The sequence below is a fragment of the Amblyraja radiata genome, chromosome 3 (genome assembly GCF_010909765.2).
Source record: "Amblyraja radiata isolate CabotCenter1 chromosome 3, sAmbRad1.1.pri, whole genome shotgun sequence".
Classification (NCBI taxonomy): Eukaryota; Metazoa; Chordata; class Chondrichthyes; order Rajiformes; family Rajidae; genus Amblyraja; species Amblyraja radiata.
Window position 1 is genome coordinate 92823402 of NC_045958.1, and position 22219 is coordinate 92845620.

At 45.1% G+C, this 22219-nt stretch overlaps 1 protein-coding gene across 1 annotated transcript in view; it reads left to right on the forward strand.

The window, feature by feature from the left end:
• The window catches only part of LOC116971289 (probable ATP-dependent RNA helicase DDX60), a 135092-nt gene that overhangs the window by 93074 nt on the left and 19799 nt on the right, over nucleotides 1-22219 (forward strand). Inside the window, exons 26-31 of the mRNA XM_033018330.1 lie at nucleotides 1932-2070; nucleotides 2317-2469; nucleotides 4909-5013; nucleotides 11465-11665; nucleotides 13938-14042; nucleotides 17001-17142. Of these exons, the coding sequence (XP_032874221.1) occupies nucleotides 1932-2070; nucleotides 2317-2469; nucleotides 4909-5013; nucleotides 11465-11665; nucleotides 13938-14042; nucleotides 17001-17142 (845 nt within the window). The remainder of the gene's footprint in view (nucleotides 1-1931; nucleotides 2071-2316; nucleotides 2470-4908; nucleotides 5014-11464; nucleotides 11666-13937; nucleotides 14043-17000; nucleotides 17143-22219) is intronic.

A 22219-nucleotide genomic window follows, 5' to 3' on the forward strand; every position in this document is an offset into this window, starting at 1 on the left:
CTCTCTGAGCCGTGAATAACAGTGAACACATGTCTACTCTACTGTGAGTGCCCTTAATGTGGTTTGAAAATGAAAATGTGGTTGCTTTGAAATGCTGCACTGTAAATGGTTGTTGGTGGTGGTAACTGCTTTGAAATGCTGCACTGCAAATAGTTGTTGGTGGTGGTAACTGCTTTGAAATGCTGCACTGCAAATGGTTGTTGGTGGTGGTAACTGCTTTGAAATGCTGCACTGCAAATGGTTGTTGGTGGTGGTAACTGCACAACTTCCTGTTTGCACTGTATATTGATTTTAGATAAAACGCTACCACTTATGGCTGTGATTTTTGGCCATCTTACTCAGTCCCTCTCCGCTCATCAGGTGCAGAGGATTCTTCCCATCAATGAAAAATAAAAATGTTATTAGTGTTTAAAAAAATGTTGAGAATCTCTCTCCTGTCAATCACGCCATGAAAGCCACGCCCCTTCCGGTGGGAGGGGGAGGGATTATAAAACCCGGAAGTGTGGGTGTGGCTCAGTCTCTGCAAGATGGGGGAGGGAGAGGTCACTAATCTGTCTGAGCTGTGAATCAACTGAACATACTGAATGTCTACTGAACTGTATGTGGTGTTTTGTGTGGTTTTATGGTGGTTTCACCCTGCTTGAAATGGTATGAAACTGCATTTGATTGTGGTGGCCTTGCACCCTGCATGAAATGGTAAGAAACTGCATTTGAATTTGGTGGCCTTGCACCCTGCATGAAATGGTATGAAACTGCACTTGAATTTGGTGGCCTTGCACCCTGCTTGAAATGGTATGAAACTGCACTTAAATTTGGTTGTCTTGCACCCTACTTGAAGTGGTATGAAACTGCACTTGAATTTGGTGGCCTTGCACCCTGCTTGAAATGGCATTAAACAGTACTAGCATTTGGTGGCCTTGCACCCTGCTTGAAGTGGCATGAAACTGCACTTGAGTTTGGTGGCCCTGCACCCTGCTTGAAGTGGTAGGAAACTGCATTTTAATTTGGTGGACTTGCACCCTGCTTGAAATGGAATTTCAAGGAATAACCGTGAGTCAACCTATCGACCACCAGCCGTGAGTGAGCTGCCAGCACATCAGTCTTGAGTGACTGAGCTGTCACCCCAAGAATCCATTTGGCCTGCAATGTCCATACTAGCCCTCTGGAAACCAGTCCCCTCAGCCCACAATACCCATACTAGTGCCCCAGAACCCCCCCCCCCCCCCCCCCCCCCCCCACTGGCCACCAATATTGGAATTGGTGGAGAGGTGGAATATTGTATTGGGGGACCAGTCCTCCCGCCGTGTGAACATGAGACCCAATGGGTCCCACTTAGTCTAGTATCTCCTGAAATGGAACAATGAAATTCTTGCAGCTGCACGCATAATACTCCGTAAAACCCATAACAAGCATATAAATATTTTTAAAAACAGACAAATAAATAGACAATAATAGTTCAAAGATTATGTCCCCAAGTCTATACATTTCTGAACCTATTTCGAGGTTGTAGTGTTTAATAGCCTGAATGTTGTCGGGAAAAAGCTGGACCTGAACTTGAACATTATAGTTTTCAGGCTTTTTTACCTTTTTGATGGTAGGAGTGAATTCAGAGTGTGGCCAGGGTGTTGCGGGTTGCTGATGAAGTTGACTGCCATTTTGAAGCAGCGACTCTTGTAGATCCCTTCGATGGTAGGGAGGTCAGAGCACTTGATGGACCGGGCAGAGTTCACCACTTTTTGCAGTATTCTTTGTTCCTGGGCATTCGCGTTGTGACCGTGATGAAACCAGTCAATATGCTCTCTACTGTACACTCACAGGTGAAAGAGGATCATCTTTGAAATTTAAGGGCAAACTTGTTTTGTTACTTTTATTACCCTTCTGTAAAGATTTGGTTTCATTGTGTCCTCCAACTAATATTTGTCTTGTGAAAGGATGCATCTCAGCAGAAAACAAGAGGAAAAGCTGTTGCAATATCGGACAGAATATGATTTGTTACTGAAGAAATATCAATTACTTCAAGAAATCCCTCCCGACTGTACTTTTGCCCAGATTACTGCTGCAGATCGAGAGGTAAGGGCTCAATGCTGCTTTGTTGTCACAAGTACCGAGTCACAGTGAAATTCCTTTTTTGCATATAGTTCAGTAAAAAATATAACTATACATAAACACGTTCTTAGTTAAGTACAGGAGTCTAGAGTGTTTTAATGACATATGTCCTGAACTGGAACAATGAAATTCTGACTTGCAGGAACACAGCAGAATATGTAAACTTCGCACTTGTGGGGTAAATTGAAATTCTGCTTTATCTTCCCACAGTTCATGGACAAGGTTTTTTACCGCATGCGTTGGGAGTTTCACTGTAGCCACTTCCGAGAGATGATGCGCCGAGGAATTGGTTGCCACCATAGGTCTCTGAACAACAAATTTCGGCAAGGTGTGGAGATGCTGTTCAGAAGCGGTGTAATAAAGGTGAGAGCAGGTGCAAATCCATAGTATTCCATAGAAAGCACACTGTTGGATTGCATCACAGCTTGTCAACAGCAACAGCTCTGCCCAAGGCCTCAAGAAATTGTAGAGTTTTGGTGTACCCACCACCTCCATTGACTCCATCTACACTTCACGCTGCCTCGGAAAAGCAGCCGACATAACAAAGTACCAGTCCCACCCCCCAGTCATTCCTTCTTCTCTCTGTTCCCATAGGGTTAAAGGTACAGAAGCTTGAAATCACGCACCGCCAGACTCAGGGACAGCTTCTTCCCCTCTGTTATCAGGCTTTGGAATGGTCCTTCCATAAGCTAGGGTACTGTCCAATTCACCTCTACCCCATTGTGGACATTGGACTTTGTCTCTGAAACTGATGCGCTACAATGCTGAGAATTATATTCTGCACTCTGTATCTTCCCCCTTTACTATACTTATTGAACTTGAGTTTGGACTTGTTTATAAGAACAAGGAACAGTACAGCACCAGAACAAACCCTTTGGCCCATAATGTTTGTGCTGAAAAAATGATGCCGACCAACTCTTATCTGCCTGCATGTAATGCAAATCTCTTCATTCTCTGCATATCCATGTGCTTATCCAAAAAAAAACTTGCCCCGCACATCTCCTTTAAACTTTGCCTCTCTCACCTTAAAGTTATATCTTTAGTATTTGATTTCTTCATTCCTGGAAAAAGGTTCTGACTATTTTATATTTTATATACTTCCAACAGGTCTCCCCGCAACTGCTAGCGTTTTATAGAAAACAATCCAAGTCTGTTCAACTTCTCCACTGTAACTAATGTCTCTAACCCAGGCAACATTCTGGTAAACCTCTTCTGCACCCTTTTCAAAGCCTCAGCATCCTTCCTGTAATGGCCAGAACTGCACACAGTATTCCAAATTTGCCCCTTCTTCAGACATTTACCTCCTCTCCTCCAGGGACTCCAACAGTCCTTCCAGGTGAGACAGAGGTTCACCTCCTCTAACCTCATCTACTGCATTTGGTGTTCCCACTGTGGCCTCCAGTACATCGGCGAGACTAGGTGTGTAGGAAAGAACTGCAGATGCTGGTTTAAATCGAAGGTAGACACAAAATGTTGGAATAACTCAGCGGGACAGGCAGCATCTCTGGAGAAACGTCAAGTCAATTTTATTTCTATAGCACATTTAAAAACACCTCTCATTGACCAAAGTGCTTTACATTAGTGAAGGTACTAACGTGCTACAAACAGTGGTACATAGATCAACAATACATACATACAGCGCTCCCTCAGAGGACCTCAAGAAAGGCTTGAGAGTAGAAATAAGTTTTAAGTCTAGACTTAAAAGAGTTGATGGAGGGGGCAGTTCTGATGGGAAGAGGGATGCTGTTCCATAGTCTAGGTGCTGCGACCTGAGCTTATGCCTAGACCGCGGGATGGTCAGTAACCCCAAGTCGGCCGATCTGAGGGACCTGGAAGTGGTATGGTGGGAAAGCAGATTTTTAATGTAGGTGGGGGCAAGCCCGTTAAAGGCTTTGTAAACAAAAAGAAGGAGCTTGAAATTGATTTGGAACCGCACTGGGATCTAGTGGAGAGAGGTCAGAATCGGGGTGATGTGGTCCTTTTTTCGGGTGCCCGTCAGGAGTATCGCTGCAGCGTTTTGGGCCAATTGCAGGCGGGACAGGGATCATTGGCTGATGCCAGTGTAAAGGGAGTTGCAGTAATCAAGGCGGGAGGAGAAAAATTAGTGGATGATCTTTTCGAGGTCGTCAAATTGGAGGAAAGGTTTTATTTTAGCTATCGTCCGAAGCTGGAAGAAGCTAGCTTTTACCATGGCATTGACTTGTGTGTCAAATTTCAATGCGGAGTCAAATATCACGCCAAAGTATTTGACGTGACGTTTGAGTAATGGGGTAAGGCTTCCAAGGCTGCCTGCTATCATTTTGATGGAGTGCGAGGGGCCAAGTAGAATGACCTCACACTTACTCTCGTTTAGTTGGAGGAAGTTCTGGGCCATCCAACACTTTATATCCTCGAGGCAGTGGATAAGGCTGAGTAGATTTGATCGGTTGTTGGGTTTCAGGGGGAGATAGAGTTGTGTATCGTCTGCATAGCAATGGAAGGAAATGCCGTGCCTTTGAATGACTTGGCCTAAGGGGAGCATATACAGGCATATCGTGTCCGAAGAAGGGTCTCGACCCGAAACGTCACCCATTCCTTCTCTCCAGTGATTCCGCTGTCCTGCTCAGTTACTCCAGCATTTTGTGTCTACCTTCGGCGAGACTAAGTGTAGGTTCGGCAACCGTTTTGCCGAATCTCGAGGTTAGAAAGGTTGGTCCCGACCTGAATCGTCACCTTTCCATGTTCTCCAGAGAGGCTGCCTGACCCGCTGAATTACTTCAGCACTTTGTGTCCACAACTAATGAATCCTCTGTTTCTGTTAAGGTTGTCAGCGCCACATCAACCCTTGCGCTGGGAATCAACATGCCCTGCAAGACTGTCGTTTTTCTTCACGATTCTGTGCATCTGGATTCTCTCAGCTACAGACAGGTAGTTGAAGAGCGCTGGTGTAAGGCATCAAAGCCGCTACAACGCTATCTGTAAAGAGCACAAGAGTACAAACTTACAAAATTATTAAGGGGTTGGACAGGCTAGATGCAGGAAGATTGTTTCCGATGTTGGGGAAGTCCAGAACAAGGGGTCACAGTTTAAGGATAAGGGGGAAATCTTTTAGGACCGAGATGAGGAAAACATTTTTCACACAGAGAGTGGTGAATCTCTGGAATTCTTTGCCACAGAAGGTAGTTGAGGCCAGTTTGTTGGCTATATTTAAGAGGGAGTTAGATGTGGCCCTTGTGGCTAAAGGGATCAGGGGATATGGAGAGAAGGCAGGTACAGGATACTGAGTTGGATGATCAGCCATGATCATATTGAATGGCGGTGCAGGCTCGAAGGGCCGAATGGCCTACTCCTGCACCTTGTTTCTATGTTTCTATGTACCGGCAAGCACCCGTAGTCAGGATCGAACCCGAGTCTCTGGCGTTGTAAGGCAGCAGCTCTAACGCTGTGCCACTGTGCCGCCCATCCACATAAGGCTCCAGCTGGGCCCATTTTAACAATACAATACAGTGACGCAGCAGTTGGAGCTGCAACCTTGCAACGCTAGGTACCTAGGTTCAATCCGGACCTTGGGTGCTGTGGGCAGTTTGAACCTTTTTAAGGCAGATAAATCCCCAGGGCCTGATGGTCTGCATCCCAGAATACTCAAGGAGGTGGCCCTAAAAATCGTAGTGCATTGGTGATCATTTTCCAATGTTCTCTTGACACTGGATCAGTTCCTGTGGACTCGAGGGTGGCTAATGTAACCCCACTTTTTAAGAAAGGAGGGAGAGAGAAAACAGGGAATTATAGACCAGTTAGTCTTACATCAGTAGTGGGGAAGATGCTTGAATCGATTGTTAAAGATGTTATAGCAGCGCATTTGGAAAGCAGTGACGGGATCGGTCAAAGTCAGCACGGATTTATGAAGGGGAAATCATGTTTGACTAATCTTCTGGAAATGTTTTGAGGATGTAACAAGTAGATTGGATAAGGGAGAGCCAGTGGATGTGATGTATCTGGACTTTCAAAAAGCCTTTGACAAGGTCCCACATAAGAGATTAGTGTGCAAAATTAGAGCACATGGCATTGGTGGTAGAGTATTGACATGGATATAGAACTGGTTGGCAGACAGGAAGCAAAGTGTGGGAATAACGGCTCCTTTTCTGAATGGCAGGTAGTGACTAGTGGTGTTCCGCAAGGCTCAGTGCTAGGACCCCAGTTATTTACAATATATTAAAGATTTAGATGAGGGAATTAAACGTAACTTCTCCAAGTTTACGGATGACACAAAGCTGGGTGGCAGTGTGAACTGCAAGGAGGATGCTATGAGGCTGCAGGGTGACTTGGATAGGTTGGATGAGTGGGCAGATGCAGTTAATGTGGATAAATGTGAGGTTATCCACTTTGCTGTCAAGAACATTATTAGGTAGATTATTATCTGAATGGTGTCAGATTAGGAAAAGGGGAAGTGCAATGAGACCTGGGTGTGCTTGTACATCAGTCACTGAAAGTAAGCATGCAGGTACAGCAGGCAGTGATGAAAGCTAATAGCATGTTGGCCTTCAATGCGAGAGAATTCGCATTTAGGAGCAAGGAGGTCCTACTGCATATGTACATGGCCCTGGTGAGACCAGACTTGGAGTATTGTGTGCAGTTTAGATCTCCTAATTTGAGGAAAGACATTCTTGCTGTTGAGGGAGTGCAGCGTAGGTTCACCAGGTTAAATCCCGGGATGACGGGACTGACATATGATGAAAGAATGGGTCGACTGGGCTTGCATTCACTGGAACTTAGAAGGATGAGAGGGTATCTTATAGAAAAATATAAAATTCGTAAGGGATTGGACAGGATGCAGGAAAAATGTTCCCCATGTTGGGGGAGTCCAGAACCAGGGGCCACAGTTTAAGAATAAGGGGTAGGCCATTTAGGACTGAGATGAGGAAATACTTTTTCAACCAGAGAGTTGTGAATCTGTGGAATTCTCTGCCACAGAAGGTAGTGGAGTCCAATTCACTGGATGTTTTCAAGAGAGATAAATTTAGCTCTTAGGGCTAACAAAATCAAGGGATATGGGGAAAAAGCAGGAGCGGGGTACTGATTTTGGATAATCAGTCATGATCGTATTGAATGGCGGTGCTGGCTTGACGGGCCGAATGGCCAACTCCTGCACCTATTTCCTATTGTTTCTATGTTTCTCCAGCTTTTGACATTCTAAAGACCTGCAGGTTTGTATGTTAATTGGCTTCTGTAAATTGCTCCCAGTGTGTATGACATAACTGGTGTGTGGGTTATCGCTGGTTGGCATGGACTCGCTGGGCCTGCATCTCTAGACTAAACTGAATTAAACTAAATCACCGCTAGTGTGTAGGGAGTGGATGAGAAAGTGGGATAACATAGAACTAATCTTAGCGTGTAATTGATGGTCGGCATGGACCTGTTTTCAGTCTCTATTTGTAATTTAAACTAAATTAAAACCCAAAGTCAAAGTGAAATTTATTCGTCACATGCACCAACTAAGGTACAGTGAAATGAATTTGCCAGCAGCGATACAGATGAAAAAAGAACACACAATACACAATAGAATTTAATGCAAACATCCACAACAGCATTCTTCACTGTGGTGGAAGGCAACAAAGTTCAGTCAGTCCTCCCCCTTCTGTTCATCCGTGGTCGGGGCCATAAACCCTCCGTAGTCACCGCTACGAATGGCCGGATGTACAGGCCATCTCGTCGGGATGATCAAAACTCCGAAGTCAGGACGGTCGAACACACTCCGCGGCTTGGAGTGCCCGAATCGGCCACTTTCCCACCGGAGACCGCGGCTTCAGGATGTTATAGGATGGATGGGAGGAATGGTGGCGTAGCGGTAAAGTTGCTGCCTTACAGCGCCAGAGACCCGGATTCGATCCTGACAATGGACGCTGGTCTATACGGAGTTTGTATCTTCTCCCCGTGACCTGCATGGGTTTTCTCCGTGTGCTCTGGTTTCTTTCCACATCCGAAAGACATGCAGGTTTGTAGGTTAATAGGCTTCTGTAAATTGCTCTTAGTGTGTGGGATAGATCTAGTGTATGGGTTATTGCTAGTTGGCGTGGGCTCGATGGGCCAAAGGGTCTGTTTCCACATTGTATCCTTAAACTGAACTAAACTAAACTAAATCACCCCTATGTAGGGAGAAATTGAGATAACACCATTTTTCGCGGGTGATTGATGGTTGGCGTGGAGTCAGTGAGTCAAAGGACCTGTTTTCGTGCTGTATTTGTAATCTAAACTAAACTTTTTAAAAAACAAAATAATAAGTATACTCCAGTAGATAATAAGAAACTTGCCCCATGGCAGAGTTGTATAAAACTAGGGAACAGAAGGTTGGGATACGGTTGAGAAGGTTATAGGGGATAGTTTTAGTTAGTTTAGTTTATTGTCACCTGTACAGAGGTACTGTGCATAGTTTTTATTGTGTGCTAACCGTTCAGCGGAAAGACAATATATGATTATAATCGAGCCATCCACAGTGTACAGATACATGATAAAGGGAATAACGTTTAGTGCAAGATAATGTCCAGTAAAGTCCGATTAAAGATAGTCCAAGGGTCTCCGATGAGGTAGATCATAGCTCGGGACTGCTCTCTAGTTGGTGATAGGATGGTTCAGTTGCCTGATAACAGCTGGGAAGAAACTATCCCTGAATTTGGATATTGTCACTGGATCTGAGGGAGAATTATTTTATTTTCTTGTGCGTGGAATGTGGAACACACTTCCTGGGCGGGTGACGGAGGCGGATGCTCTTATGTCATACAAGAGGTATCTGGAAATCACTAAGGCACAGTAGGCTTGTAAATGGGGTTAATATAGATGTGTTCTTCATGGTTGGCATAGGCATGGTATTAGTTTATTACTGTCACGTGTACCGAGGGACAGTGACGATCTTTGTCTGCCTGCTATCTAGTTAAATCATACTAGACGAGTACAATCAAGCCATACACAGGTGCAACAGGTAGTGCAAAGAGAAAAATAACCAGGGTGCAGAATATAGTCTTACAGCTTTACAGTGTTGCAGCTGGAGAGAAAGTGCAGTGAAAAAAGTGCAAGAGCCACAATAAAGAAGGTTGAGAGATTGGGACTGGAATCTGGCGGTGCGTGCTTCAAAGATTTTGTATCTTCTGCCCGACAGGAGAGCGGAGAAGCGGGAGAGGCTGGGGTGTGCGTGTCCTAGATTATGTTGGTTGCTTTTCCGAGGTTCCGAGGACCTTCAGCCAACCATTTCTGCGCTGACCAGCGATCACCCATTTACACTATTTCTATTCTACACACTAAGGTCAATTAACCTACAAACCTGCACGTCTTTAGAATGTGGGGGGAATCCTGAGCACCCAGGAGAAAACCCATGCGGTCACAGAGAGAGCGTGCAATCTCCATGCAGACAGCACCCCCAGTCAGGATCAAACCCGGGTCTCTGGTGCTGTAAGGCAGCAACTCTACCGCTGCATCACTGTTGAGTATTTTGTTTATTATATAATATCTACGAGTACTGTGTTTACAGGCCTGATATGCTACTGCGGCTAAGAATGTCATTGTTCCTTTGTTCTACTGTCAGTACACGTGACAATTAACCACACTTGACTCTTGACCCCTTTGAGTAATTTCCCACTACCCAACGTAGTAATGCGCATGGCTTCTCTTATTCTGTTCCCTCCTCTGCCCCCCCCCCCCCCCCCCCGTGCTCAACGTGACACCCAAAGGGACTAGGGAGCGCTGGTGCAGGACTCCCAAAAAGTTAATTTGCGAGTCGAATCAGTAGTAAGGAAGGCAGATTCAATGCTAGCATTTATATAAAGAGGAATGGAATACAAATTTGATGGTGGATGTGCGGGAGTGGGCGCCGTCTGTGGTTGGCAGCCTGCCCGCAGTCCGTCTCTACATCTTTTTTATTTTATTTTTATTCTAAGTCCTGTTAAAAAATGTTAGTGGAGGTCTTCTATGTGGAGGGTGGGGGTGGGGAAGGGGGAAACTTTATTTCTTAGTCACCTACCTGGTCGGAGAGGCAGCATCCCTCCAAGCTGCTTCTTCGCCCCGTCCTCGCGGCCTACCATCGAGAATGGAGCGGCGTTTTTTGTCGGGACCGGCCGGGACTACAGCTTCGGCGGCGGTGGCGCAGCGCTGGGATACCAACACGGAGCGGGCGATGCCTTGCCGGGTCGCCGTGCGGTAGGCTCCGGAGCGTTGTGGCCGTCGATCCCAACATCGCGGAGCTGGGGCTGCGGGCGTCCGGCCGCGGGCGGCGCTGGATTTGGAGCGCCGCAGAGCCAGGGATCGAGTTCACCAGGGTCGGAGCTCCAACCGGCACGGCCTGAGGACTACGAGTGCCCCGGTCTCCAGGGAGGAGGCAGCCGCTCCAGACTTTTCCAAGCCGCTGAGGAATGTTTCACCCGACGCCGAAGTTCCATCTTCACGGCAAGAGGGCCCTGAAAACCATCGGACTGGCTGCACGGCCACAAATGGGCCCCGACCTCGGGTGTTTCACAGAGGAAGAGGACTTAACTTTCTGGTGCCTTTCCCCACAGTGGAAATGTTTTGATTCTGCTGTGGGGGGACGTTTGTGTTGAACTCCAACTGTATTGTGTCCATTTTATTCATTTTTTTTTAAACCTTTTTCTATGGTTTGTAATGGAACTTATTATTTAATTTATGTAAAGCACTTTGGTGTCAATGCGAGTTGACTTAAAACGTGCTATATAAATAAAACTTACTTACTTACTTACTTACAAAAACAGATGTAATGCTGAGGCTCTATAAGGCACTGGTCAGGCTGCATTCGGAGTACTGTGAGCAAAGTTGGACCCCATATCTGAGGAAGGATTTGTTGGCTCTGGAGAGGATCCAGAGGAGGTTTACAAGAATGATCCCAGGAATGAATGAGTTAGCATATGATGAGCGTTTGACTGCACTGGGCCTCTACTCGCTGGAGTTTAGATGGTTGAGGGGGGACCTCATTGAAACTTGCAGAATAATGAAAGGCAGAGATATAGTGGATGTGGAGAGGATGTTTCCACTGGTGGGAGAGTCTATGACCAGGGGTCATAGCCTCAGAATTAAAGGGTGCTCTTTTAGAAAGTAGGCGAGGAGAAACTTCTTTAGTCAGAGGGTAGTTAATCTGTGGAACTCATTTGCCACTGAGGGCTGTGGAGGCCAAGTTAGTGAATATTTTTAAGGCAGAGATAGACAGATTCTCGATTAGAACGGGTGTAAGGGTTATTGGGAGAAGGCAGGAAAATGGGATTTGGAGGCAGAGATCAGCCATGATTGAATGGCGGAATAGACTCAATGGGCCAAATGGCCTAATTCTACTCCTATAACGTGTGAACCGTGGGCACAGAGGTGACCGTGTTCTTTTGATGCACAGATGGCGGGAAGAGCAGGTCGTCGAGGGATGGACAATGCAGGAAGCGTGATGTTCCACGATGTGCCGTTATCCAAGGTGAAGAGGCTGATGAAGTCCAATGTTCCCCAGCTGAGGGGCCAGTTCCCTGTGACTATATCCTTCATCCTCCGCCTCATGCAGCTGGCTTCCAAATCTAGCGACAAGACGGATGCCAAAGCCAAGGTATTGTGGCGGTAGCTTTCTCTCCCTGCACCTTATCCTCCTTTCCAGCGAATATTCACATTAAGACTTGTTCACCCCTGCGCTCAATGAATTTGACATACCTCAACCTGCAGAAGATCTGAGTACGGCCCCAACAAAGTGACCTATCCATGTTCTCCAGAGATGCTGCAAGACACACTGAGTTACTCCAGCACTTTGTGTCTTTATTTTACCTCAACCTTAACTTTGTTTATGCATTTATACATAACTAAAACTCTGAGTTTATTATCTTCGGGTTTGGCTGTCTTTCCATTTGCGCAAAAACAGTTCGCGATAGCGCTGCAATTTTTTGCCAGTTCACTCACCGTTCTCCTGCGCTGCGAATGCACCAAGTTTTGTTCCGATCAGTTGAATGTTGTAAAAGTTAGCGAGGCTTAAAAATCTTAAAAACCGCGCGTGCACAGATCGAACTCGTCTCCTGCCAGTCGGAACCGCGTGGTTTAGTCTCTTCCCCTGTCACTCCCCGGGACGGTCCGCCCCTTCCTGCACCATTTACTGGAGTGAGGGTGGCCGGCGGAGGTTTCCAACTGGACTTTCGAAGGGACCGGAAGCAGCCCAGTCCCAAGCAGCCTAGCCCCAAGCAGCCCCGCCCCAAGCAGCACCCCTGCCCCAAGCAGCAGCCCAGCGTGGGAGACCCAGCCCAGCCCGGAGTCGGAGATGTCGCCAAATGGAAAACCGGAGATGCTGATCAGGGCGGAGAACAACCAGCGCCCGCTGTGAATCCCCATCACACCGCCAATTCCAGCCATTACCCCTCTGGTTCCCCTCACTGGGTCCTCCCCTCCTCCGCCGTGATGCCCCCCTCTCCCCCATGGCTCGTCCCCCGTCTTTTCTCCGAGTTCACTCCCCCTTTCCCCGCAAACTCCCCTCCCCCACAACACCCCCTTCCCCACAACACCCCCTCCCTCACAGCAACCTCCCCACCACAACCCCCCACCCTCGCAGCCCCCGCCCCCACAACCTCCGCTGTACCCAGAACCACCCTATTCCCCAGAACCTCCCACGACCCCCCATTCCATCCCCACGAGCCCCTCCCCGTCCCCACATCCCGCTCCCACAACACCTCGCTATTGTGGAATATTGCGTTGGGGAATGGGTTGAGTTGCGAGACCAGGCCTCCCATTTGACTGGGAACCAACGGATCCCACTTAATCTAGTCCTTTCTATATCCCATTCCTCCCGTCTTTTTAATAGAGCCAGACCCTTTGACCCAAGTTGCCCACACTACCCAAGATGTCCCACCTACGCTAGTCCCACCTGCCCGTGTTTGGCCCATATACCTCTAAACCTTTCCTATCTATGTTCCTATCCAAATGTATTTTAAACCCACGCGGTTACAGGGAGAATGTGCAAACTCAGACAGCACCAGAGCACAAGATGGAATTTGGGTCTCTGGCGCTGTGAGGCAGCTCTACTGGCTGTGCCACTGTGCCGCTCTGGAATTTTGGAGCCAGGATCTGTATTCTGGGATGACACGTTCAGTGGGATACCTTAGACCAGAATCGAACATGCCAAGAGGAAGAGATATGTAAGAGAATGAAGGAGAGAAGAAGGGCAAACGGAAAGGAGGAGAGGGGATCACAAGTGTGGAGACATGACGGGTATCCTTCTGGATTGGGAAATGTTAGCAGTAGTAGATTAGGGTGGCATGTTAGCGCAGCGGTAGAGTTTCTGCTTTACTGGGCCATGACCCGGGTTCGATCCTGACTTTGGATGCTGTCTGTACGGAGTTTGTACATCCTCCCTGTGATCTGTGGGTGCTCCGGTTTCCTCCCACACTCCAAAGATGTACAGGTTTGTAGGTTAATTGGCTTCGGTAAAATTGTAAATTGTCCCCAGTGTGTGTAGGATACTGTTAGTGTGCGGGGGTCGCTGGTCAGCGCGGATACAGTGGGCTGAAGGCGCTGTATCTCTAAACTAAACTAAACCTAAAGATAAGAGGGGTACGACAAACGGAGAGGAGGAGAGGGGGTCACAAGTGTGAAGACATAAGGTCATGAGGTCATAAGTGATAGGAGCAGAATTAGGCCACTCGGCCCATCAAGTCTACTCCACCATTCAATCATGGCTGATCTATCTCTCCCTCCTAATCCCATTCGCCTGTCTTCTCCCTGTAACCCCTGACACCCATCAGAGGGGGATCGACTGGATTGGGAAATATTAGCAAGAGATGAAGGCTGTTTCATTGCTGTGATGTTGTCTCGCTGTTTACCGTGTGAAATCTGTTTCACAGGTACTTTCCGTCCTCCGATACTCACTGTTGACCTTCAATCAACCCCAAAAACAGATTATAGTCAAATTCTACTTCCTCTTCTCTCTGCAGTTCCTGCTCAGAAAGGTAAGATGTCCCTTGTTTTGTTTAGTTAAAATCCCAGGGCTATTTCTGGGAATGTCCTTCCATCCACTCGGTGGGAAGTGGACCACAAGAGGTGGTGAATCTCGGGGATTCTCTGCCTCGAGAGTTGTGGACAGAGTGGTAGAGCACAGAAAATGCCCTATGGCCCACCACACCCATGCCAAACTTTCTGGCCATCAACACAGATCACATTTCATGGTGTTTTGGAGTCATACAACACGGAAACAGACCCTTCGGCACAATTTTCCCATGCTGACTAACACGCCCAACTACACCAGTTCCATCATTTGGCCCAGATCCTCCTTGACCATTGCTATCCATGTATTCCTCCAGATGTCTTGCCTGCACTAATTTTGTATCCTTCTACACTTGTCCCATTATATGTAGTAATTGTATCTAATTCCACATACTCCTCTGGAGGTGGGTTCTACATTAACATAGGACTGTACAGTAGGTATGTTACAAAACTTACCTTCAGCGGCTCAGCAGTTCTGTTGCTGCCCGTGTGTGCGACTGGCACCTTTGAGAGGGGGTCGGGTTTAAAATGCGATTTTTCTGCAACCTATTCAAATCGATCTCTGTCAGGCTATTTAGTTGCTAAAGAAAAATTACTTTGGGTGCCGTTCTATTAAGTTTATTAAAATTAGCGCTTGAGTAAAATTAAAATCATCTTCAAATGCCGACAACGGGACGGATCTAACGTAGGGACAAGGCAAGTTATGCCGTTTATTTTTTCATATAAACTTGCTTCTTAGGATGCCTTTAATCAAAGTTTCACGTTGTGAAAATGTCATTATGTAAATATACGAACCGGCAGTATTTTTCTTGCCGATATGGGGTTAAATTCACTGCAACCGCAACGTTCCAAACCAGCGCGTTCCATAAAATCCCACTCGCAAGATGATTTAAATGCCCATTAATTTACAGGAATTAAACACTAAATTCCTTCCATTTGGCCTATAAATTCGTGACAATGAGATTTAAAAATCATGTTATATTGTGAATTCTTGTGTGAATGTTATTTGGACACTTAAGCTTTTTAAAAATGTTAACCTTTTCTTAAGAAATGGATAGATGTTTAGATTTAGTAATTGAATTTTGTAATGAGCTACAATTAGGTAACTAACTAATTATATGCTTTAATTTCAGGTCATCCAAGTACGATTGTTTCATATTTGTTTCAGAATGCTTCAATCTATAATAACTGAAATTCATTCAGTTCTCTTAATTTTTAAGAAAGTTATCGGCTTTTGACAGTCCTTGATCACAGCTTTTGAGTTGAGTTAAGGGAACAAGAGCAAATAGGGAACAAGATGCTAATTTCCGAGTATGAAAATGGCCATAACATTTTTAATACTGAAGATATGGAAGTGAATTAGGTGTCAAATTAAACTTCTTTTTATGCTTTATCTGATGGGATAAATTGCAGACTTGATTTTTAAAATCTCAAAATTTTGTAATATTGCTATGTACAGCACAGGAACAGGCCCTTCAGCCCACGATGTCTGTGCCGAACATGATGCCAGATTAAATTAACCTCCTCTACCTGCACATGATCTGTATCCCTCCATTCCCTCAATATTCATGTGCCTATCTAAAAGCCTGATAAACTTCACTATCATATCTGCCTCCACCACCACCCCTGACAGCATCCATCAACCTCTGTGTAAAATAAAAATGTTACCCTGAACATAGCCTTTAAACGTTTCCCCTCTCACCATAAAGCTTTGCTCTCAAGTCTTTGACTGGGAGAAAGGTTCTGACCGTCTACCCTATCTATGCCTCTCATAATTTTATATATTTGTATCAAGTATCCCTTCAGTCTCCGACGATACAGTGAACACAATCCAACCTGTCCTTATAGCTAATACCATCTAATCCTGGCATATAGAGTATTTTGTCTGAAGAGACTTCAGACAAAATGTCACCTATTCCTGGAACACCTAGAACAGTGCAGCACAGGAACAGGCCCTTGGGCCCTCAATGTCTGTGCCAAACATAATGCCAAAATAAACTAATGTCATCTGCCTGCAAGTGATGCATTCCCTCCACACCTTGCATATCCATGTGCCTACCTAAAATCCTCTCAAGTAGTTGCTTTACTGAACAGCCAAAAATCTGTAGCCTCCCTTAGATCTGGTATTGTGTTGGTTCACATGCTTGATCAATGGTGTTTTATCATTAATGTTTTATTATTATTAATGTTTAGTGTTTTCTGAGTCATTCGTAACTGTCGCTGTATGTCATGTTGTTACTTGTGGGCGGAGCACCAAGGCAAATTCCTTGTATGTGAATACTTGGCTAAATGTTTCTTAAGCATTGCGATAGTCCCTGCTTCAACTTCCTCCTCTGGCAGCTTGTTCCACACACCCACCCCCCTTTGTGTGAAAATGTTGCCCCTCAGGTTCCTATTAAATCTTTTACCCCTCACCTTAAACCTATGTCCTCTGGTTCTTGATTCACCTACTCTGGACAAGAGATTATGTGGGTCTACCCAATCTATTCTTCTCATGATTTTGTACACCGCTATAAGATCACCCCTCATCTTCCTGCACTCCAAGGAATAGAGTCCTAGCCTGCTTAACCTCTCCCTAGAGCTCAGGCACTTGAGTCCTGGCAACATCCTCGTAAATCTTCTCTGCACCCTTTCCAGCACGAACATTGGCCTTTGAATCCAGTCTTGGACATTTATACCCTGGGGAAAAAAGGTTTATAGTGTCATTGAGCCACAGAGTGATATAGTGTGGAAACAGGCCCTTCGACCCAACCTGCCCACATCGGCCAACATGTCCCAGCTACACTAGTCCCACCTGCTTGCGTTTGGTCCATATCTCTCCAAAAAAGTCCTATCCATGCTCCTGTCTAATTGTTTCATAAATTTAGTTTAGTTGCGGGAATGGTTTAAGTGAAGTGATTGGATGTGCTAATGGATTGTTTCAGTGTTTCCTGGACCGAGAGTGTCAGCCTCAGGGCTTTGCGGGCCTGGTGATGCACCTCCACTACCATGAACCCGCCAACTTTGTCGTCATTCACTTCCTGATGCAAGGCCTCCTGCACCAAGTCTGCCGTCCCACGAAGAAATGTGAGTTCACATCCATCTGAGAAGTGCTGGCGTTGGAGAAGGTCCAGCAGAGGTTTACGAGAACGATCCAGGGGATGGTTGGGTTGACGTATGAGTAACAGTTGATGGCACTGGGCCTGTACTCACTAGAGTATACAGGGATGAAGGGGACCTCATTGAAACCTGCCGAATAGTGAAAGGGGTGGATAGTTAGCATGCAACAAAAACTTTTCACTGTGCCTCAGAATAAAAGAACATATCTTTAGAAAGGAGATGACAGTAGACAATAAACAATAGGTGCAGGAGTACGCCATTCGGCCCTTCAATGTGATCATGGCTGATCATCCACAATCAGTACCCCGTTCCTGCCTTCTCCCCATATCTCTTAACTCCGCTATCTTCAAGAGCCCTATCTAGCTCTCTCTTGAAAGTATCCAGAGAACCGGCCTTCACCGTCCTCTGAGTCGGAGAATTCCACAGACTCACAACTCTCTGCTTGAAAAGGTGTTTCCTCATCTCTGTTCTAAATGGCTTACCCCTTATTCTTAAACTGTTGACCCTGGTTCTGGACTCCCCCAACATCAGGAAGATAATGTTAGATTTCTTTAGCTGGAGGGTGGTGAATCTGTGGAATTCATTGCCACAGAATGATGTGGAGGCCGTCAATTCATATTTTTAAGGTGGAGATTGACAGATTTTTGACAAATGTAGACACAGCAATTGCAGATAAGGTTTTTGTTTTTTTTTAATTTGTTTTTTATTAGAAGCAAATGTACAAAAATAGAACCAACGGCATATGAAATAATACATTTATTGTACAGCTTCAATTTTAACTTTTAGCTATAGTTGGAAGACAAGAAAGAAGAAAAAGCAAGAAAGAGAAAAAGTGAGATGTGCAAAGATAGATCCCCTAGACTACCAAAGTGGTTAATAAATGCAAGAAAGACGAGAGGAATAGAAAAAAATAAAATAAAACGACAAAAAGAGAAAGAAAGAAAAAAGTGGTGATATACCTGCCTCATATCCCTCCCCACCCACCTCACCCAAGCCATAATTAGATTTAAATCCAAAGTTGTGTTGTGCCATACTATCCTTGTAATAAACCGATGAATGGTGTCCATGTCTTCGAAAAATGATCTGGTTTTTCTGCCAAGACAAGTCTAATATTTTCAAGATGTAGCGTCTCGGACATGTTTATAATCCACATCTTAAGAGTAGGGACTGATGTATGTTTCCAAAATATGAGTATTAGTTTTTCCGCCGTTATCAGGCCATAATTAAGGAAACATCTTTGAAATAATGATAACACAGAGCAAGCAGGCTTCTGATGTATCTAGAGTGATCAATTCCGTATCGGGATCCAATTTTATTTTTAGTGTTTTTGAAAAAATTTCAAAAATTCCTCTCCAGAAATTATGTAAGTTTATACAAGAGACAAAGGAATGGGTTATAGTTGCTTCCTGAACAAGACATTTATCGCAAATAGGAGATACACTTGGAAAGATCTTATTCAGTTTAGACTTTGAATAATAGAGTCTGTGCAGTATTTTAAATTGAATTAACGAATGCCTAACATTAATCGAACCATTGTGTATATATAGAAGGTTTTCCTCCCATCTGCCTTTTAGACTATTTAGGACGAGCTCATCTTCCCAAGCTCTTCTAATTACTTCTGGCGATGGGATTTCTATATTTAAAAGGGTGTTATACAGATATGATTTTAACTTGTTTGACTCCGAGTATCTATTCATACCTTTGCCTGGTATGTCTGGCAACAAATATGGTAGTCTTGGGTATATGATTTCAGATAGTCTCGAATTTAAAGATATCTAAAATATTGACTACCTTTCAGGTGATATTTCGACTGTAATTCTTGAAATGAGAGAAGAATTCCCATCTCATAAAGTTTTCCGAGTTTTTTGATTCCTAATCTTTCCCAATGTGTGAACGTTTTGTCTAAAATAGATGGCTTGAACGAAGGATTGTTGGCAATTGGTGAGAGAAGAGATAAATTTCTCAGTTTAAGGGTTGACCACTTCTCTCAAGATTCGTAAGGTACTGTGGATAATCGGATTTTTCTCATATAGTGTTTTCCCCAAATTTATTGGAGAATCCCGCCAATATTAAAAGGCGAACAATCCTCTCTCCATTATTAACCATTTTACATGTTGGCATGTATTGTCCAGCCAATAAATTAAGTTTTTAATATTCATTGCCCAATAATAGTATAAAAAATTGGGGAGAGCCAGTCCACCAATTTCTTTGTGTTTACATAGATTCCATTTATGGATTCTATGTGTTTTATAACCCCAAATAAAGTTTGTGATCAGAGAATCGTTTTGTTTTTTTTTAATTTAGGAAGGTATATCGGTATTGATTGAAATAAGTACAGGATTTGTAAGTAAATGTGGGAGAAAGATCCTCGTTATGGCATTTATTCTGCCGATGAGAGACATCGGAAGTGTTTTCCAAAATTGAGTAAGAGCATTTAATCTAGTAACTAAAGGAGTAAAGTTTGCGTTAAATAGAGAAGTGTATTTTCTGGTTACATGAACACCAAGATATTTGAATTTTTCCGTAGCAATTCTGAAGGAATTTTAGGAGGTGTGTCGGCTCTTGAGGTTTTATTGACATAATTTCACTTTTGTTCCAATTTATTCTATATCCTGAAAAAGAACCAAATTCCTCTATAAGATTTAATATACTTGGAATGCTAAAACCCCTGTCTCAAGGTGCGAGTCGATCCACGAGTGACCCCGAGTTTAAAACAAATTACTCATGGTAATCACATACAATTAACATAGCGGGAACGTCGGAACTCGTGGACACAATTTTAGCGACTCGTGGCGCTAACGGCAGGTACCCGGGAAACCTGTTAACTCTTGAAAAATTTTAAACATGTTTAAAGATTTCCACGAGTCAAATTTACTCTTGAAGTTAAAATTTGAAACATTTAAACTTGTTGTAAGAACGTAGTGGCCCGTGAGTTTACCGTAGTGACACTTGAGTCTACCGTGGGTTTGGCCTGAGTGCCAGAAGTGAAATGTTGAAGATTAGTCAGATCTTAATGGAAGATGAATGGATGGATGGATGGATGGATGGATGGATGGATGGATGGATGGATGGATGGATGGATGGATGGATAGGGGTATTAACTTGGATACTTTCGATGGGAGAGAGCGGCCGATGAAGCTGAAGGTACAGAGCGAAGATGGGGGCTCAAGCATTGATACATAGATACATAGAAAATAGGTGCAGGAGTAGGCCATTCGGCCCTTCGAGCCTGCACCGCCATTCAATATGATCATGGCTGATCATCCAACTCAGTATCCCGTACCTGCCTTCTCTCCATACCCCCTGATCCCTTTAGCCACAAGGGCCACATCTAACTCCCTCTTAAATATAGCCAATGAACTGGCCTCAACTACCCTCTGTGGCAGAGAGTTCCAGAGATTCACCACTCTCTGTGTGAAAAGGTTTCTTCTCATCTCGGTCCTAAAGGATTTCCCCCTTATCCTTAAGCTGTGACCCCTTGTCCTGGACTTCCCCAACATCGGGAACAATCTTCCTGCATCTAGCCTGTCCAACCCCATAAGAATTTTGTACGTTTCTATAAGATCCCCTCTCAATCTCCTAAATTCTAGCGAGTATAAGCCAAGTCTATCCAGTCTTTCTTCATATGAAAGTCCTGACATCCCAGGAATCAGTCTGGTGAACCTTCTCTGCACTCCCTCTATGGCTATAATGTCCTTCCTCAGATTTGGAGACACAAACTGTACGCAATACTCCAGGTGTGGTCTCACCAAGACCCTGTACAACTTCAGTAGAACCTCCCTGCTCCTATACTCAAATCCTTTTGCTATGAAAGCTAACATACCATTCGCTTTCTTCACTGCCTTCTGCACCTGCATGCCTACTTTCAATGACTGGTGTACCATGAAACCCAGGTCTCGCTGCATCTCCCCTTTTCCTAATCGGCCACCATTTAGATAATAGTCTGCTTTCCTGTTTTTGCCACCAAAGTGGATAACCTCACATTTATCCACATTATACTGCATCTGCCAAACATTTGCCCACTCACCCAGCCTATCCAAGTCACCTTGCAGTCTCCTAGCATCCTCCTCACAGCTAACACTGCCCCCCAGCTTAGTGTCATCCGCAAACTTGGAGATGTTGCCTTCAATTCCCTCATCCAGATCATTAATATAAATTGTAAATAGCTGGGGTCCCAGCACTGAGCCTTGCGGTACCCCACTAGTCACTGCCTGCCATTGTGAAAAGGACCCGTTTACTCCTACTCTTTGCTTCCTGTTTGATGGGATGGGTTAACACTAGGTGGGACGCTTGAAAAGTGACCATACTGAGGGAATTCCCACGTATATGAAGCAGAGAGAAACGTGAGTTCTACATAGATTATGTTTGAGCCAGCGAGGAGACATTTCTTCAGATAATGATTTTACAATGTGAGGTGACATTATAAGCCATGGGATATAGATACAAAATGCTGGAGTAACTCAGCGGGGCAGACAGCATCTCTGGAGAAAAGGAATTGGTGACGTTTCGGGTCGAGACCCTTCTTTTGGTTTTGTGCTGTGCTGTTGCTGTATCTCTGAAGAGAGGTAATGGATCTCGACCCGAAACGTCACCCATTCCTTCTCTCCAGAGATGCTGCCTGTCCCGCTGAGTTACTCCAGCATTCTGTGTCCATCTTCGCTGCGAGGAAACGTGCGTGCCCTTTGCAAGTTTTCGCTCTCGAACGCAGATAGCAGCGGATTATTAGGGCTCGAAATTAACTGTTGCCCGGGTACCACTGACCACTCAAAGTGCCGCCGGGCAACCTAAACGCCGAGTCATTTTGCCCGGCTTGGCAACTTGGTTTATACCGAAGATATACCGTGGGAAAGATGCTAAGTGTGGCGTGTCGGAGGGTCGGAGCGAATGACGGGCCCCACACAGCAGCAGCGGCGGCTCCATCTCCTCCTCCTCCCGCACCCCACCCGGCCTGATAACGCTATAGGATCGTTGCTGATAGCGGCCGCTGCTGCCTCTCTGCCAACGGCGCTTTCAAAACAAACCCTTGAAGGAGGGAGGTGTAGGT